This window comes from Ascaphus truei, chromosome 7 (assembly GCF_040206685.1).
Source record: "Ascaphus truei isolate aAscTru1 chromosome 7, aAscTru1.hap1, whole genome shotgun sequence".
Classification (NCBI taxonomy): domain Eukaryota; kingdom Metazoa; phylum Chordata; class Amphibia; order Anura; family Ascaphidae; genus Ascaphus; species Ascaphus truei.
In genome coordinates, this window is record NC_134489.1 from 67,206,221 (window position 1) to 67,226,737 (window position 20,517).

The 20,517-nt window shown below is 42.3% G+C and overlaps 1 protein-coding gene across 6 annotated transcripts in view; it reads left to right on the forward strand.

The window, feature by feature from the left end:
* The first annotated feature begins 13,131 nt into the window (after window positions 1–13,131).
* The window catches only part of CERKL (CERK like autophagy regulator), a 291,588-nt gene continuing 284,202 nt past the window's right edge, over window positions 13,132–20,517 (forward strand). For 5 of the 6 annotated variants that reach the window (XM_075608917.1, XM_075608915.1, XM_075608912.1 and 2 more), the window contains exon 1: window positions 13,132–13,650. In XM_075608917.1, the coding sequence (XP_075465032.1) occupies window positions 13,182–13,650 (469 nt within the window). In that variant the 5' untranslated portion in view covers window positions 13,132–13,181. The remainder of the gene's footprint in view (window positions 13,651–20,517) is intronic. The other variant, XM_075608914.1, reaches the window with a different exon arrangement.

Here is a 20,517-nt window from a genome sequence, read left to right on the forward strand (position 1 = left end):
ACAAAAGTGAAGCAATTCTGGTGCAAAATAGCTATATGTATCAAAGAAAAAAGTCCTGTTGAAATCAATAGAATTTTTCTCTTTGATACATCTTGTGCAGTTTTTTTGCCCCAGAATGACTCCCTTTGTGCCTTGACATATAGGGCTCTATGTATGAAGAGGTACGTGTGCCCTGACACAGATGTGTAGGAAAAAAAAAAAAAAACAGCATTTTTGTCTGTTTGAAACGTTACATATTTTTGATTTCATAATCTCCTTTGGTGTCATCCAAAATGGCCTGGCGAAGAGTTTTTCCGAACTGTTTTAGAATCTGGCACATGTTTTGCTACTAGTATATTGCATCCAAAAAATTACGCTACCTTTAAGGTGACGGAGAAAACCAACGCAGAAAATCATCAAGAAAGGTAACGCAAGCCGCACATTTTTTAATACATAGACCTGCGCCGATATGCAAATGTAACACTGGCCTAACTCCTCCCACGTGTTCAATAAATTGCTCGTCTCAATCAGACATACCCAAAAATGTCGCAACTCAGACTAATACATAGGTGCAGCGTAGCGCAGGTATAAATCAGCGCCAGTTGCAAAATAACGACTTTGCGACAGAATGTGCTTTCGATGCACAGAGCACATCGGACCCACAGACAAAATAAAGAAGCTAAATGAAAAAGACACATTTTGCTCCACATTGGCTTTGACGTATCAGCCCCTAAGTGTTTATCCATTTATTTGAACATATCCATCAAATGCCACAACTAAGAGCATATATAGCATGTTTTGTTATTTCTGACTGCTTAGTGTCTGTACTTTATTTTACTGCGCTTTGTTACCTTGGGCCACCTATATCCTCCCCCCACTATTGTCTGACAAAAGCATTTTCTTTTCTCGCCCTGAAATCTCAGAGCACTTAATTGAGGGAAACCATGCATCATATTAGGCATTATTAACCGATAGTAATTGCTCCTCATTTGCGATCTTCATGTTTATAAGGTTGAAGCTCTAGATAGCTGAGTCACCTTTGCATCTCTGGGATTTGAGGTTTCAAAAGGTTGTAAATGAAAGGGGATCCCGCCCAGTGTGTTTGATTAAACCCTTTGTATGAAACTTCTATTGGATTACAAAGGTATTTTTCCTGGAGAGGTAATTTGCCAACAAAACTTATTTTACAATTTTATTACTGGCATAAATCATCGAATTTAAGTTAATTGTTATTATGCTCCTGATTGTATCAGTGCTTTTATTGTTAATGCATGTGATTAAATCCCAGTTTGAGGAAAACACATCCCATGTGAATATCTTAAGGAAGCTATTATCACGACCATAATTGCCCACAATGGTAAACAAAAATAGTTGGCATGGCATTCCTGGAAGCTTATTGCTGCAAATAAAAATAGTCTCTATCTATTGGGCAAATTTATCCAACTATCACAGCTGCAAAACTGGGGTGAAAATGGTGCAAAAAAACACATTTGTCAAAGAAGAAATTCAAATTGACGGCTTTGCAGCCAGGACACTTTGATATAAATAACCTTCAATATCTCAAATATATTTCAAATAAAAATAACCCCCATAGAAATCAACTTTTTTTTTCTTCTTTAATAAATCTAGTGCCATTCTTCTGTGCTGTTTTTGGACTGGAGACCCTGCTAAATAGAACCATTTGTACTAGTTTGATTTGTAAAACGATGATTTGAGCCCCCTATATTCAACCTATAGAACATGCCACTGTCATTAGTTTACAGTACTTTGGTCCTAAAAGGGACTTTCCTATTTAGGACTTAAGGGGGGGGGGGGGGGGGCTATTCATGAAAGTCTCCTGGCCTCAAAACTGGGGTGAGAAACTGCACCAGGTGTATAAAGGAAAAAACTTTTTCATTAAAACATGTCGCATTTTCTTTTGATGCTTTAGTTTTGAAATCGTTTTGCTTTGATTCTGCAGCTGACAGACTGATAAATTCCCCCATTACATCTGGCATAGACACTGACTTACTTCCATATAAATGGCCTCTAGCTGCTAAAGCTCAGTCGGGGAGATCCTGACGTACTGATACATTCTCCAAGCTCTCTGTGCAGATCTGAATATCCCAAAAGGAAATATACAAGCACAAAGCACATATAAACCTTATAAATAAAAGGGACCCTCCCATTATTTTCCTGCTAATTATTTTTCCTGCTAATAGTTTGCCCTGATTTTAGGACGACTTGGGGGCTTGTGTAATAACTTAATATTTTACATGTTGCGTGCATCAAACTTTCAGTGCTAAAAAGTAATACAAACGTTCATTAAATGTGTATTATATGTATAAAGACTTCATACATACAATATGAAGCATAATTTGTTGCATAAAAAGGCTTTTGATGCAACCCTCATGTTAAATACATGATCGATATATATTATGTGTATTTTTTTATAACTAGTATTAGTAAGTATTCATTATTTGGGTACAATTATTCATATTAGCCATACTGTGAAAATAATACATTATGTTAACCTATATAATGAAACATCCTAACTGCGTCAAATACATTTTTTGGTTGGTGCTGCACATGGCAACTTAATTCTGCGATTCATGCCAAGTTGAACATGGCGGAAGATTTTGACACATTTTCCCCCTTTTTTTGGCGCATACAATGTAGAAACATTCTTTTTTTAGTACACGCTATTAACTTCTGTATGCCCAGAGCAATAATAAAGAAAAAAAAGAAGATAATTTGCTGGCATATATGAAAAAATAAATTCAAGCACACAAAAACTAAAGAGACTTCAATAACTAGCAAAAAAGGTCATATTAATGACTTGAAAAAGTTATAGTAGAATCAACCCTTTCGGTGCATACAAGCACCTTCATCAGGGTTGTTTCAGCTCAGCACATAGGTGCGCACATGCACACTTTAAAATTAGATTTCAGTGCAACAATTTTGCACAAAAAAAATATGTTTGTGATGTTTAGTACAAAAAGTAGGCTCCTTGATCTGCCATCCTGATTGTGACTTTAAAATTGGAGACGTCTCCACATACCTGGCGGTAAAAAGTAGTGTCAACTATCTTTCAAGGAAACAAACTTGCCCTATATTTACCATAAAGCCCTCTCCCGCCTTAAACCTTTTTCACTGACTGCCCGGCACCTCTGGAATGCCCTTCCCCTCAATACCCGACTAGCACCCTCTCTATCCACCTTTAAGACCCACCTTAAGACACATTTGCTTAAACAAGCATATGAATAGCACTGTGGATAATACTGGACACATGATACATAAAGCTTGGCCCCCTGCAGATGCACTTACCAGAACTCCCTCCTACTGTCTCTGTACGTTCTCCCTACCTACCAATTAGACTGCAAGCTCCTTGGAGCAGGGACTCCTCTTCCTTAATGTTACTTTTATGTCTGAAGCTCTTATTCCCATGATCTGTTATTTATATTATCTGTTATTTATTTGATTACCACGTGTATTACTACTGTGAAGCGCTATGTACACTAATGGCGCTATATAAATAAAGACATACAATACAATACAAATTGCTCTTAATTGTTACATCATAGGAGGTTCACCAAATTTGTACAGAACACACCTCGTTGGTTAATTTCCACGTAATAAAATGTTTCTGTTACAGATGACAAAATCTTATCTAAAAAAGGGTTCAGGCAAATTGCTGGAGTTTTGGAATTTGTGCCTGTGTTTAATAATTGTACACCACCCTGTTTATTCCCACAATATCTAAATAAGGGATTTACATGATAAATAACACTTTTAACAGCGTTGTTAATCACTAAATTACCACTTTGGAAGCTTGATGATATCCTCCACTCAATGTGGTTATACAGCTTTTTATTTAACGTTTCCATTCTTGATATCTCTTGGCGTTATATTACTACACTGAGAGCATTTTTGCATATATATATATATATATATATATATATATATATATATATATATATATATATATATATATATATATATATATATATATTAGGCAATCTTCTGCCATAAGACACCCTCTGGTGCTGGAGAACACCTTACAGTCTATTCAAGTCAATGAGCTGTGTGGTGTCTTCCAGCACTGGAAGGTGTCATATGACAGAAGACTGCTTAGTAAACATGGCCCTTAGTTTGAACAAACGAGGAAAGAAATGCAACATCCAGAGTTACTCCGTTGACCTACACTAATCCAGGGTCATCAAAAGCATTGTGAACAGATGGAGAGGTTTGAGAAACATGAATATGTTCCTGCACTCTCTGTTACTTAATATTCACAGATGGCTTCACGTTGTGGTTCTCAGACACTAATAGCAAACCTATATAACATTATCATTAGTCACAGAAATGAATGAAGTCTTTCAATAAATGACATTTTCGGATCTGACATTGAAACCACTATCCATATATAACTTACATGTCCTCAACAAAATCTGTAAATGTTTTCTAATAGTGAAATATAATAGATGACAAGAAAGGGTACCGGATCATTATCTTTAAATGATTATGTACCTTCTCTTGTTTTCATCAACTTTAGGTTAAAAGAGATTGCGAGAAGAGTGAATGGGGACCACTTATCAAAATCTCCAGTCCAAACTGGCGCAAAACAATTCTCCCAAATGAGTCAAGAAAAAACATTCCCATTTTAACCCATGGGCTGTTCTTCACAGCTAAATCCCAGTTCACAGCCGGGAGACTTTGATAAATGACAGCCTTTGTATTTAAAGCTAAGGGTGATATGCAGCAAAATCTTCTGGCTGCAACACTGGGGCAAAACGAACAAAATACTGTTCCTTATTCATCAAACCCCAAATCCCATTATATCCTATAGACCTTATTATTTCAATTTCAAATAACAAAAATCTCATTGAAACCAAGTGGATTTTTATGATACATCTGGGGAAATGTTTTTGCTCCTGGAATGCACCACTTTGTGCCATGATACAGAGGCCCAATAACTCTTTTTTTTTGTTTGTTACTAAGGTTAAGTAGTGATTGAAGTGCAATGGCACTTAGTGAACCGAGTAGCATTATTGACTGCTGGTTCCACATTTCTGCTTTCTAAGCAGAAACGTGGTATAAATCTTTCTAAAATATGGGCAGAATACACTGGCGACACACTTTATTCGAGCTTGGCTAGTCCCACGAATTCGGGTATACCCGGGTGTATTGAGGTTTGTGACTGTTTTCTGCCCGAGTACATTGAGTTATTTTCCAAGCAGGGATTGAAGCATTTTATTCCCGCTGGCTGCAATACTGCACAGTATATATATATAAACTGCATTACAATTCATGAATTTATGCCATCTGGTAGACACGCGAAGCATTGCAGCCTATTAAATCCTAATCATTATCATTTAACAGATCAGCCGCCCATCAGCCAGGCATGAACCCAGGCTGGGAAGGCAAATGCAACGGGGCTTGTCAGAGGTTAGGAGTGGCGCATTCCAGGTATCTGCCAGGTACATACCGGGTATTTACTCGAATAAAGTGTGTCGGTGCAGTAGCTTTTCTCGAGCAAACAAACACTGGAACTCTTGCGTAGGATTTTCCAAGATAACATACAGTGGCTCTCCCGGTAACGATGGGCGAACCTGGCTGAATTTCTCGGTCAAATCTGATCCGCAGAATGAAATCTGGATTACTTCACTGTAAGGCCGCCCGGACTCTTCAAAATCCGTTGTTGGGTCTCAGCTGCACGGATTTTAAAGAATCCGTTGATGGATTCAAGTGAAATCTGAATCCGCGGGATCTCTTTACATTGATATTTATATACTCCTCCTTTCATAATAATTCCATTTAACAGAATCGGATTCCGTTTGCAGGACCGAATTCAGAATCCGTCGGCCGGATATTAAGTAATATGGGGAAAAAAACATGAAACTGCCTTTCTGAGACTGATCTGCGAAATTCCGCAGATGACAGGAGTTGGCCAATCCGCAGCAGGTTAAAATTCAGTCCAATATTTTTCCCATCTCTAGGCCCGAGTACTGTTCGGCTAGAAGATGTCCCACAAACATCTTTCCAGAAGTTTGTAAAAGGATAGAGGAAACTGCAGCTACACAACTAGGACTGGTGTCAGACGTAAGCTCATACGTTTCTGTATTTACATTGTTTGTGCAGAGAATGAAAGAACACACTTCTGAGGGTTATACCTCCCTTTGTCACGTTTACAAATAAAATGACCGCCAAGGCTTCATACTGTATATATAGCAGAGTACCGAGTCTTAAACCCCCAGAGTCCAACATATCATTTTCATACTAATTAGCATATACCAATATAGCCATGGCTGGTCCAGACTATCTTTCTGCCTTCCTGTCACGTAAGTTCTGATAGCTACAGACAGTGGCAGGTTATCCTGTGGGTTTACCCCTCCTCATGGTGCCTCTCTGAGTGACAGGGGTGGAGGTCGTTTGGGCTGTTAACAGCAGAAAACTACAATTTACGTGTGGGCTAAACCCTGAAATGCTGGGGGGGGGGGGGGGGGAAGTGGGTAATATAGAGTTGGGGGCCCAGCCAGTCGGTGCTGGAAGCTGGGACCTGTGGCGGCCAGAAGTCAGGTCCAACTCCCATGTCTGTCTGCTAGTGCTGTGGCCTCTGCTTGCTCCGGGGGCAGGGCCCTCAGTCCTCCGTGGCAAATTCCTGCTCCCTGTGCTTGCCTGCCCAGAAGTCAGTCAGGCCCAACCTTCCGCCTGGATGGCCAGCGTTGCTGAGCAGAGCTCTATGCAGCTAGCTCCCACCTCCCACTGTCCCACACCGATGCAGCAGCGCGGATCTGATAAAAAAAAGGGGGGTTGATAGGCACTGCTGCTTTAAATTTACGAAGACTCTGTGTCCTTTCTTGTATGAATATATTTCTTAATCATTTTGTAAAAATCTAAGTAGTTTATGCCAATGCCCAATATATAAAGAAACTAATGAGATCAGGGTACAGGGAAATAAAGAGGGAAGAAAACGTATATTATCCATATGGGGATGTGGTTTTTTTTATAGTGACATTCACAATACTGAAAGTCTTTCCTCTAAATGTCAACAGAAGACAACATTAACAGATAGATGTTGTTTTGATGGTGTAACAAATAGAACAATAATCTGCTTCAAGCAAATTTCCAGTGGATTAAGCACGGTTTATCACTGGCTATATTCCTGTAGATTCTGGTTATGGAGGCTGGCTGTCTACCCAGACAAAGCCTGGATTAACTGCAGTGTGGAACCACAAATCACCAGCTGGGTCCCTGTTTATAACTAGCAAAGGAAAATCCTGCTCCTCTAATGCCTGACATTTGTATTTACACAGATGCATTTATTTTTCCCAACACAGGTACACCAAAGAATTAGCATCAAGGTGTAACGTGCGTCTAGTTAAATAAAGAAGGGTTTTAGTTGCACAGAGATATGTTTTTGAGTAAAGAAAGGTTATTTATGAATTGCACTGGAGTAGGTTTTAAGTCTCAGCTAATGTGTTGGAGGCATGCCATAATAAATATAACATTGATTTTCACTACACTATCATGTTTCACAGTTATTTGGACACTATAAGGCCTATATAAAAAGGTAGTTTTAGAGTAAAATTGGCACAAACTGCGTCATTTAGGTGTGTCGTCTCTATACCTTAATGTATTAAGCACTTTGCTCCACTTTGTGTCAACAGGCAGTTATATGATGCACAGAGTATAGTAAAATGTATCAAATATACGTAAAAAAATTTGCCAGGTCTGAGGTGATGTTAACTTTCTTGCTTAAAAACATGCACAAATGCGCTAGGGGAAACCTATGATGGAGGTCACAGATTCCCCAGACAGGATTGGCTTGTGGTGCGCACCCTGGGATATTAGAACATAACTTTTAATAATGGTAATTACAATAAGGGGGAGCAACACATTGTTCAAACATTAAATAAATGACAAGTGCAAAATTAAAGAAAAATATAGGTGAGTCAAAAAAGTTATAAAAAAGGAAGTGATTGTAGCACTTAGGCATTGTCACCACTAGTGCTCTAGAAACTAGCTAGTCTATGGTGATATAAAGTAACCAACTGAGTGCAGTGCACTGTATACCTGGTGTGGGCCAGCAATACCCTGGGAGTGTTAGAAGCTAAATGAAGCCAGTGATTCACTGATCCTTGAATATAGAGAAAGATGTGCCACTCAGTGGGAGGTATCCTGCTATTTTCACCAAACTATCAAAGCAGGCTGGTTAACTAAATAAGTCTAATATTGTAATAATGGTCAATATAGCTCCAAGTCCAGTCACTAATACACTATCATTTTTTTAAAGTATATTTTTCGAGTGGAGTATGCTTTTTCTTTGTTCATGCTTCAAAATCTGCCCCTTATGAAAGAAACTGGAGCAACACATTGGGTACATATGACAAGATGGAGTCTATGGGGTCTATGTATCAAGAACGTGGTGTACGCTGAAGCATTTTCGTACAAAAATTAGCAATAGATATCTAAAATGCAGCATATTTAGAATTAGAAGTGTTCTGCACTAAAAAAAAAAAGACTTAAACCACCTTTAAGGTGACGGAGAAAACCAACACATTTCATCTTGTCGCAGACATACATGAAACTGGCACAAATAATATCATTACGTAGGTGCAGTTTGTTCCATGTATTTTTTAGCGTGACCCCCAAAAAACATTGCGCTACTTCTTAGGGTTTGATCCATTGTTTGACCCAACGTTTCCTAACTATATTGTCATTTCTGGGTTATGTACGCACTACAGTCCCAACTAATTACTCTTCAACCGTCTTATTAAAGTCTTGTACATATGTCCATACATATGTTTAGGACATGATATGGCTGATTCCTGCAGTAGGAAATAAGTAGTGTAACACAAATATTAGCAGAGTGCAGTATTTAAATGCTTTGGTGGTGCTGAGCTGATGCCATCTGCTCAGAAAACACATCTTTAGGTATGTGCTGGGCAGAAATTAAATTTCTGGAACACAGCCAGGGAAATCTTTTGACAAATAATCCCCTAAACCGCTTCTAACCTGTCATGGTCGAAAAAAACTCATAATTTCCCATGTGCAAAGTCTGAAGGCTTGACATCTATCTCAACTTAATAGTACATCTAAACAATAACATTGATATTTTTGATGTAGTGGTTATGCAAGTATTTTATTCTTTGTTTATCCTTCGAGAATTCTCCCTTTTTTTCTAATCGTTTTACTGTCTTTTTTGATCTTCCATGTGAGATTTTTTTAGCAAACGCCAACATTTTGTGTCAGTTCTCTACTGCCGATTCTCCACAGTCCTGCCAACCTATGAAGCACAAGAGTTAATGGAATCACCAAAAAAACAGATGTCAGAATAATGCACTTCAACATAATCATCAATGGGTATTAGCCAACACAGCATCACAAATGAACTGAACTCAATTTTGATAAACCTCAGAATCCTTGCTTTTTTATGTTATTTTGTGGAGCTCCAACACACATATCCTAAAGATATTGGAAAAGTCACGTGGCGGGAAAACCAGTGCAAAACTGAGCACCATATTTATAAAAAAAAGAACTCCTATAAAAAGCAATAGGATTTTTTTTCATTTGATAAATCTAGACAACTGTTTTGCATTTATTTAGCTGCCAGAAGACTTTGGTAAACACCCCTTAGGCCTCAGATACAGTGGGCACACACGCAACGGAGCGTATGGCGCCACGTGTGCCTGTCGGCCGAGCGATCTATGGCCTGAGATCCACGCTGACGGGGAGGGGTGACCGTGATGCCACCAGGCTGGTTCTCTCACATTGGCTGAACTGCCCACGTGACCTTGCCGTTGTGCGACAAAAAACAAAAAAGATTTGTCTAGCGAAAAATCTGCTGCGCTGTCACACTTCATTGCACACTCTATGGCCTGGCTTTTTTCGCGCGCAGTCCATGGTGCCCAAGCCTGTGTACGCGGCATCACGCTCGCCTGTAGCTGGAGCGATGCAAGGCCTTTAGGATTGCGCGACGGAGAGCGTGCTGGGAGGCGTTCCCTCATTGTCTGAACCGTGCACGTGACCCGCCGTTGCGCGGCAAAATCAATTTAATGGATTCCTCGCGCACCTCGTCGCGCTCACGCGGTCTATGGCCGCGCTCCTTTCCTTATGGCATTTTGATCGCGCGGGTCTTGCGGTCGCAATAACCATGGACGCGGGCTTATGTATCAAGGCAAAGCTGGTGCAATTATGAGACAAAAGATTGCACAATATGCATCAAAGAAAAATCCTATTTATTGTGTTGGGGTTCTTTTCCCCATCAATACATATAATGCTAGATTTTTTTCAACTAAAAATCGCAGCACATAAGCCCTGTATTTTTCAGTATATCTAAATCCACTTTACCAAATTGGGAAAATCCTAAACCGCGGTTTCTACCTTCTAAAAGCTACAGCTGCCAATGTGTGCAGCAAGATCACAGCGATTTTAAAGTTACACTTTATTATATCATGTATAATTCATATAACATTTCCTCAGAATTGGTGGCCCGAAGTGCCATGAACAAATAGTACTTTATATGACACTTAATTCCAGGAGTGTACAATCTTTTTAGATCATGGGGTAAAATGCGACTGTTGGATCCTTAACAATTCCCCCAAACCCTCCCTTGGAAAAAAACAAGACACCTCCTGCAGTAAACAGGCTGCGACTTAATTGGCAAAAGTAGGGCACAACAAAGGTTGGGCACAAGGACAACCGGCAGTGAAAAGGTTAATAATTGTGATTAACAATCCCTTTACATTTGACACTAATATATTTCCTCCAATTATTTAAGGATTGTAGACTCTCCACTGAGTCTCTTCTATTGGTGAAAGCTCTGAACCTTCAGCTAATTACAGCAGCAAGAAAGTCAGTGACTGACTTAATAAATGATCAGCGGATCATATGATCTCTACTTCATTTTTTTATGTGTGCACAGGTATATACAAATTAGCCCTACAATACTAGTGTTTTATTGGTAAAATGATCTTTGCATATAATAAATGTTATGGTACTTTCGCAGGAGGTGCTTTAATTTCTATATCACACTGCCAGAGGGACTAAAGTGTATGGTACCTATGGTTATGTGCCCAACGTTGGAGGGTCTGCAAATGGGAGTAAAAAATAAAAAAAATCGGTGTATGGCGACACATTTTCTTTGTGTTTATGTAAAAGCCACCAGAATTCACAGAAGCTCCAATGTGGATTATTGGAGCTAAAACCGGCATTGACTTGAATGTTGTGTGACCAGGTCTCCCCTCTGCACATCACTCCTTGGTTCCCCACCTACCTCCACATAGCGGCGGAACCACCGATAGGAGCAGGGAGGATGCCCCAGGGGGGGAGCAGGATGCCGGAGTCAGCGGCGGACCCGCCGGTTAGGCAGTAGAGGTGCGCGATTGCATCCGGAGGGGCGTGTGAGGCCGCTGCGGCTGATGAAGGGGCAACCTGGTCGCCAGAGGCTCCCTTTGCAGGGAGTAAGTTGCGGCGGCTGTGCAGGCGCATAGTGGCGGCCATTACCAAGCAACTCCACAGGGCAACTACAGTTCCCGGCAGCCACTGGGGCTGCAATACCACATGGCCCAGTACAGCCAATGGGGCTGCAGCATTCCCATTCCACACAATTGATACATTTGGTGTGGTGCGAGCCACGTCAGTCGGAGCTGAGGTGAGGTTGTGTCTGCAGGGTGTCAGTGACAGGGATGAGGTTGTGTCTGCAGGGTGTCAGTGACCACTGCACTAGGCTAGAGATCCCCTATAGGCCCCAGCCAGGCCCAGACTCCCCTGCAAGTTTGTGGCTGCTACAGGCGCATTAGATAGGGACACTGCCCTTGTAGTGCCAAGTATAAGGGACACAGCCAGGACGCGGCGGCGGACTGGCAATCCGGTTGTCAGACCCATGAGACCACCACACCAATAGAGACTCTTTTCATGGTGGGACCATCCAGCTGGAACCCACCCCCGCAGAGGTGGAGCTTCGCTGACGACGACGTCGCTGGATCAGCGGATCCCTTTTGCTTTTCAGCCATACCCAGGTGCTAGAGCACCTGGGCAGGTACCTCACAACGTGCCCCAATTTCACCACAGTTTCAGTTACTGTGGGCAGCGCGGTCGCACACATTGGGTGGGTTGGCTCTTGTGGACACCAGGGAGGTTGGGTGCCCAGGGGCACCTCTGTACTTTGGGGGATCCCATCAGGGTATGGACACTGTGGTTTGAGGGCACTATGGGGTTATGGCAGTGCGAGGCCTATATTGTCTGTGGGATAGTGATATACCTAGTATTACCTGTGTTCAGTAAACTGTTAATATATTGTATTGGGTCCTGTGCAATGAGGTATCCAGCAGTGGTAGGACCCTTCACAGGTTGAGGCGCTGTCACCAGATGGATCAGGTACACCCCGGGCTCCCAGCAGCGGAGGTTCAGGCCTCCAGTGAGCCACAGGTAAAGCACCACACACCCAGTAGCCGCCACATCTCCCATAAGGTGGGGGAAACAGCGCTACAGTTGGATAAAGCTGAACGAGTTCTGGTACTGCACAGTGGAGCTGGAGAAACCCTCCCCCCATAAACCCAATACGCTCACACATCACAACAGGATTTACAGGATAAAAGGAAATAATGTGCTTACTGAGTTTACATTTCAGGGTAGTACTTTGGGCCACATGGAAAACACTTATTTATGGAGAAGAAATAATAACCAATTAACCTAAAACAGCGTTCTTCATACTTTGTTGTCCCACACTGAATGTCTATTTATATGACTGAATTTGTAATGCACTTTATTAATACAGTAGTTACATGTATGTATGTATGTGTTTATTTATATAGCGCCATTAATGTACATAATGCTTCACAGCTGTTACATCCATAAAAGTCCCTATAAAACTAGTTAGTAGCTTGGATTACAAATACCTCATATTTAATATGCAGAAGTTTTGCAGTGGCATGAACACAGTTGTTATCACAACGAATTAATTCATCTTTCCATAATATTTTTTTAAAGCAACATTTGTTAAATCGAAAATGCTGTCAAATGACATCAGTTTATGTCCCATTCGCTGTCAGAACAGAGCCATGCCTATGCAGGGCCCAGCTGGCAGCCAATGGTTAAAATGGGACGGAGGCTTCGTGACTAGGAAGGACTAGGTTACACAATGGCTTGAAAGGGTCGCACATGCACGCGCATACCCGTCCCGCTCCGTGGTGACCAAGCTCGCCCGCGTCTGTTTGAAAATGGCGTCGCGCGCGTCCCCCGGTTACCCTGGCAACCAAGGCCTTCGCGCGGCCCACCTGTCCCCCTCCTCCCCCAAACTAAGTTACTCCAAGAGTGACGGGAATATGGGGGAGACCCTGCAGCTGCGCCTCCCCGGCTACTCTCGCCGGGTGAGCGCCTGGACCGACAGCTTGGAGGACTTCGCCACAGGGCAACAGGTGGCTACGAGTCCAGAGGAACGAGCCGCCTCCGTGTCGCAGCTCAGAGGTCGCTGCGATGAATGGAGTTTGGGAAGCGATCGTTCCGGGGTGAGGGGTCGCAGTGACCCAGAGGATCGGGACCCGGGAGGGTTCCGTGTCGGGTTCTCGTCACGGGACCGCGAGCAGCCGAGCCTACTCCGGGGCATATTTGAGATCGATAAAAGAAGCTGTGATGTGGTGCTGACTTCAAAGCAGTTAATGTGGAGCCCCGTTTATCCTGAGACCCCAGGTAAGGAAGGCGTGCCGGTCCTATGCTGTCAGATGCCTTCCCACTGCATCAGGTGTCACCATTGGCTTTACAATCATAAAGAAGTGGCTCCCATAATGTTTTATCACACTCTCGTTACACATCCGTTGCAAACACCAGTTGCCTTACAGACGATGGGCTCTATGTATCAAAGGCAACGTTTAGCCATAAAGTTGTTATTTTGTTGTAACTCGCCCTGAAATATACCTGTGGCAGGTAGCGTCTATGTATTAACTCTTTGTGTGCCCTAAGACGTTGCCCCTACTTTAGTGTTTTTTTTAACCCTTTTTGGTTAAGGAACCCTTTAATTATATAAAGCGGAGAAGGGTGGGTAGCCATGTTGGTCCTTTCTTCCATCTCCCACCTTTTAATTATCTTGTGAAATTCTGTGGAACCACAACCATCTCTAATAGCGCTCCTGAGATCATAGGCATTGTAAGGAACCCCAACCCTCTCAAATAGTACATCTGAGATCAGATGCATTGTAAGGAACCCCAACCCTCTCTAATAGCGCGTCTGTGATCAGATGTGATGTAAGGGCTGTAATATAGTGTGCGCGTCAATGATAGTTGGCTGTGTAAGCTTGTATACTTGAGACGTGAGCAGTGGTGCGTCAGATCAGAAAAATTACAAGAAAATTGTATCTGTTGCCGCGCCACGTGACGCTATGAACCAATCACAGCGCAGCCTAACGCTGTGATGTCATAGCCACGCCCCCTAGCCGTGCGCATCACGGCTTGCGCTATAGAAACTAAACGCACGTGCACCAGCTTGTACTATGTTACAAGTCTAAGGAACCCCAACTCACTTATAGGCGATCAGATGCATTGTAAGGAACCCAAAACCCTCTCTAATTGTGTACTTTAGATCAGATACATTGTAAAGATCCCCAACCCTCTCTAACAGTGCGTCTGAGTTAAGATTTAGTGTACATTTTTCTGTATTTGGTACAATTTTCAGATGACCTGAAAACTGCAGGGAACCCATTAGGGATACAAGGCGAACCCCGGTTGAAGAACACTGCACTACGTCAGAGGCCCATGACCTAGTGACTTTGTCATGCCCTTAGGCTGGGGCCATGGTGCCTTCTCCCGTGCAGAGGCTGTGGGAAAGCGGGTGCTTTCCCTGGCCATGCTGGACGGCCGTGGGGGGCATTCCAAGTGACGTCACGGAGCTGGTTCGCCCTCATTGAGTGAACCGCTCACGTGACCTGTCTGTCGCGCTGAGAAATCAGTTTAACCGATTTCTCATGCAACGGGTGCCCCCTCCTGCTTCCGCGCGGATGCGCTCGCCGCATGGAAGTGAACACTGCCTTAAGGCAGTCTGTTTGCTCAGCGTGCGGACACCTCCACACGGTCTGCAGTACCATGGCCCCAGCCTAAGAGTGCTCGTTTTCTAGGGGAGGTCATATTCTGCGTTCATGTGGAGCGCAGGACGCGTTCTCTAAGGCTGGGGCCATAGAGGGGTGAGGAGTTCGGAGCCGCGCTGACGCTGAGGCTCGCCTGCTGAAATCTGCGCGATTTCATGCCCATGCAGGCGAGCCAGCGGGCGCGATCGGAGGCGGGGGGAGACTGAGGGAGGCGGGGCAGTGACGTCACTGGGCCAATCGCCTGCGACTCACCGACGTCAACGTCACGGCGCTGACGTGATGGCGCCGTGACGTTTTCGCTGCTCCGCGCTGATTGGATGTTTTCAGCTGACAGCGCGCTGAAAAACAGCTTGGCTGCCAGCTTAAAAATCCAACTCCTCAGCACGCCTGCGGATGCTCGCGTGAGCCCCCTCTCAAGGCATCCTCATTGAGGATGCAGGGGCTCAGCGCGGAGCGTCCGTACGGCTCAGCGCGGCCTGTCCTTCTATGGACTCGGCCTAATGCGTGGAAATGGAAGAGGACACCTCCATTTCCAGGTTAAGGGACACCACTAATCTGAGTTGGGCCATTGTCGGGGTATGTCTGCAACGTGATGAGGGATTTAAATTGGAGTTAGAGCGGAGTGACATATGCATGTTGGTGCAGGTATATGTATTAAGAAACACAATGAAAGCACTCAATAAAATAAATTACCAAAATAAGGATAAAGTGATAACCAAAATGTTACTTATAAATATGAATGTACACACAATGGGTCATGTAAATATAGACAAATTATATATATATATATATATATATATATATATATAATTTGTCTATATTTACATGACCCATTGTGTGTACATTCATATATATATATCAATAATAAAGACAGCGCCCTTCACACACTACACCCAAATTGCTGCAGCCCTGATCTGATGTGGCAAGATGTTGCACCCAGCACAGATGCCTATTTATAATATAACATGCCAATATGCTTGTGGTATGAAACAATAATTAATAAAATTATATTATAATAAATTGCCCAAAAAATAAAAAATGTGCATAAAAATAAAAATGAAAAAATGAGTAAAAAAATGAAAAATGGGATGATCACACTATTGTGACCTATGGACTAGAAAAATGAAAAAATGTACTATATAGTTGAAACAGTTGATAACATATAAAAAAGTGTTAAAAATAAACCATGAAAATAGGAAAACTATAAATAATATAACGATACTTAAGTCCATATGAGTCCATGAAAATGACAATAATAAAGTCCAGGCTGCTTCTTCTTGGGCTCACCAACCTCCCAACGAACCTATTAGGAAAAAAAAAAGAGAAAAAGCGCCCGATCCTTGTATAAAATCAGATATAAAATTTTTAATAAATCATGGACAGACAAATGCACACTCACACTTTGTCAATAAAAATAAGGCATGTTATTGCACCAGATCGAAGACTCCACAGTACACCTTCGCACGATTGCGTCCAAAATGGCTCCAAATAAACGTTTGCTGTTGCCGCAATCACCGAAATGGATATTCTTCCTTGAAACCAGAACTTGTCAGTTCCGTGCGGCCGCCATTACTCTCACACGAATCAGGGACCAGGGAGACCTTCACTGACGTCCTCACTCTGGTGTCTGGACTGCTCGACCACCGTAGTTTCAATGCCACGTGACCTTCATTCCGGGATGAAGCCCACCGACGGGCGAAACGCGTAGCAGCAACCATGGATTCTTTCGGATTTTTCACAAGTAAGCATTGGAACCTAACTACTGAGGACTGATCCCTTTCGCTATCTAGTGACAGCTGAGTATTATCTCCCCTGCTGTTTGGTATCATTGGTCCTCGTGGTCTTTGCACTTATGTGTGTTTGCATTATTCTCCAGCATTGGCACTTTGCAATTCCGTTAAATCATGTTCCTGTTTGCTCATGTGCTAGTACTATAGTTATTCCATGCTTTTATGCTGCCTGAGTATTTATTATCAATTTTTTTGGATTTGCTGTTCAGGGTATGAGTTTGGTTATTTCTTTTTTCTCCCCTGTGTTTTTCCCTTGGCTTTAAGTTATATTTTTGCTTATATACACTTTTATGTATATAAGGTTATTGATTGCATACTTTTCCTCATGCCTTTAGTTACACTTTATATTTTGTAGCAAGGTTTTTTTGCTTTAAGGGTTTAACTTTTTTCATTTTTTTCCCATTTAGCTTTTTTGTGTCAATTCATATTATATTCATTATTATTTAGACACATTCTAGTTTTTGGTTAATTTAACAGCACTTACTTTTAGATAGTCACTGCCTATATATTCTAAGCTGCCATCAGCATGTTTATGTTTTTAAGTTAGTGTGTCTTGCTGTTTCATAAATAAAATCTTGTTCATTTTTCTACTTTGGCAGAGCGTCCGGGTCTTTTTGCTATATTCTATTTGCTTATTTTGGTGGTATATTTTAGAGTGCCATTTTAGGGGATTGTCTTTGTCCTTTTCTACTGTGTGTTTTATATTTGTATCTATCCCCCAGCACCATCAGGTTACCCTAATTATTTTATTCCTGACTTTCTGGGTGCACATTTTTTTATACCCAATCAGTCAGTGTTATTTTGGGTCTTATCTAACCACTTACATTTAGTGTACAGCAACATACTTCTTTGTGTGTTTGATATATATATATATATATATATATATATATATATATATATATATATATATATATATTTTTTTTTTTATTTATTTATTTATTTTTAAACCCTTTGTCATAGGCAGGGGTTCCCAACAGGATCATTAGGATCAATAACATTACAAATTCCCAGAGATGCAATGTGGTATTGTTATCTTGGCCAACCAGGCACAGTTCATAGAAACAACTACAAAAAGTTCAGTAAGCTCAGAAGACCAATGTGCAAACCTCGCAAGGTACAGTAGTTATGTATCTGTAAAGGATTATCTATCAACCAACATGTAGAGAAGTGTAACCTTGGCAGCAACAACATATCACACTCTTGTGTTCCTTTATGCTGCTGGGTTTTGAAGAGACTTTCCCAAGACATGAAACACACATTTTGGGCTATGTTATGTCCTTTTTCAAGCCTGATCCATTGTGTGAACATTCATATTAATAAGTAAAATCTTTTTTTTATCACTTCATCCTTATTTTGATATTTTTTTTTGAGTGCTAGATAATATATTTGTTCATTTCCTCTGTGACTCTAAGGACGCGTTGGCCCTTTCTCTCTAAGCACCTACTTTAATTTTATTAGTAATTTTTTTTTCTTATATAGTATACAGGCATACCCCGCATTAACGTACGCAATGGGACCGGAGCATGTATGTAAAGTGAAAATGTACTTAAAGTGAAGCACTACCTTTTTCCCCACTTATCGATGCATGTACTGTACTGCAATCGTTATATACGTGCATAACTGATGTAAATAATGCGTTTGTAACAGGTTCTATAGTCTCCCCGCTTATGAACAGCTTCGGTACAGGTAGGGAGCTGGTATTGCTGTTAAGGACGTGCTGACAGGCGCATGCGCGAGCTGCCGTTTGCCTATTGAGCGATATGTACTTACTTGCGAGTGTACTTAAAGCGAGTGTCCTTAAACCGGGGTATGCCTGTAGCTTGCTGTCCCATAAACAAATATTATGTATTTATAAATGTGTCGCTTGTTACTTTTCATGATGGTTTTCTGTGTTGGTTTTCTTTGTCTTTTAAAGGTGGCGTATATCATTTTTTGCTCTGAATATTATGGCAGCATGCACCAAATTCTACAACAGTAGAAACACACTTAATAAATACGTCATGTTTTAGCCAAAAAAGCAATATTTTTTTACTCATGCTTCAGCGTAGACCACTTGCTTGATACATAGACCCCTACATAATTATCAGCCTGTTGCCAACATCAGTTGCCCATCTAGAATTTGGTGGGGAAACCTACGAAGCGTATTTGCTGCTAGAGAAGAGGGGAGTTGAGATCAACCTGATTTATTTTCGGGGTCACCATTGTTGGAAGACCCGTTGTAACCCTCCTATTAACCCCTTTGCTGCCAACGTGACCAGCAACACATTGTAAAGCACCCTCTGGCTGTGAAGGTGTTAAAAGTAGAACATACTCGTAGCAGAAACATTTTGCCTGCTTGCAAACCAATGCGTTGCTGACCCTTCTGGCAGGATTATTCTCTTACAAATATCAATATCAGCCACAGACATGAACCTCTTTCATAGCAGAGGGGGCCGTGTGGCACGTAAAAAGTTAAAAACTCTAACAATCTTAGTGGGACTATGTACCTAAAATCAGTATCGTCCTGAGTTTACATTATTTAGCAAGTAGTGTGTAATCCGGTTTAATCAAAGGTAGATGCTATTTACTCGGCAGGCCAGGTTAATAAGAAGCTTGTCCAGCCTGATTTCCCCTGCAGCCGGGTTAATAAGCAGCTTGTGCAGCCTGATTTAACCAGCATGCCGGATAAATAAAGGACTTGTTCAGTCTAACCCTAATATGTCAGACTATCCCGAGTCTCAACCCTAACCAGCACTCATGGTCCTGATAATCTGGGAGAAAATATTTGCCGGCTAAATAATGAAGAGAATGTTTTATACAGCCGGTTGCGGGGTAAATAGACTTTGTTCGTCAAAGGCAGATAACAGATAGACAGGCAGATGACACAATACAATATAAGCTAAAAGAAGGTCAAGAATAAACCTGAGAAAAGTTTGAGCGGCTCTAGGATGAGCTGTTTATTGCCTCATACACTCAACCATGTTAGTGGTTCAGTGTGTACTAGAATTATTGACATCATGCTAAACCGCAAATACAATTTAATGAATGAGGCCATTAAACTTCAGCACTGTAACGGATCGGGGGACTCACGCTTCCCAGCGTGTCCCCGTCACCTCTGTTCCCACGACTTCCAATCACCCCTCTTTCCTGCGTTCTCACTCTCTCCCTTCCTTCTCTCGCGGTCGCTCCTCTGCGGCGCGGTTTGCGTGCCCTGACACGCGTTAGGTTCACGTGCGCGGCTCCCGCACTGCGCATGCACGTTCCCGGCCACTCGCTACCCTCCGCGGTACCAGCACCCCTCGGCGTACGCCTGTTTACCCAGCCCTTACATTACCTGGCTCCTCCGCCTCTCCTTCCCTTCCGCCTCCGGTGCCAAGTGCTCTCCCGGCGGTGCGTCCCTCGTGCCCTGTGATATGCGCGGTGCACGCGCATAACACACTTACAGAAGGCGCGCGCACCCGCTCCAGTTATTTGCCGCCCCTAAACTCTAGCTCCGCCCCCCGTGGCTTACAAGCTATTTCCCTTGATTATTTCCCTGTCTCCTCCCCTGCTCTCTCTGGCCTATCCCTGCAAACTCTCACTCAAGCCTCTGCTCCACCTCTCTTCCCTATTGGTCCTCCTTCCTTTATAACCCCTCTCTGTCCTCTTAGTCATTGCTCTGCATAGCTTTCCTGTAGCTCCTGTGTGTGCAGTGTCTATGCCTAGCTCCCT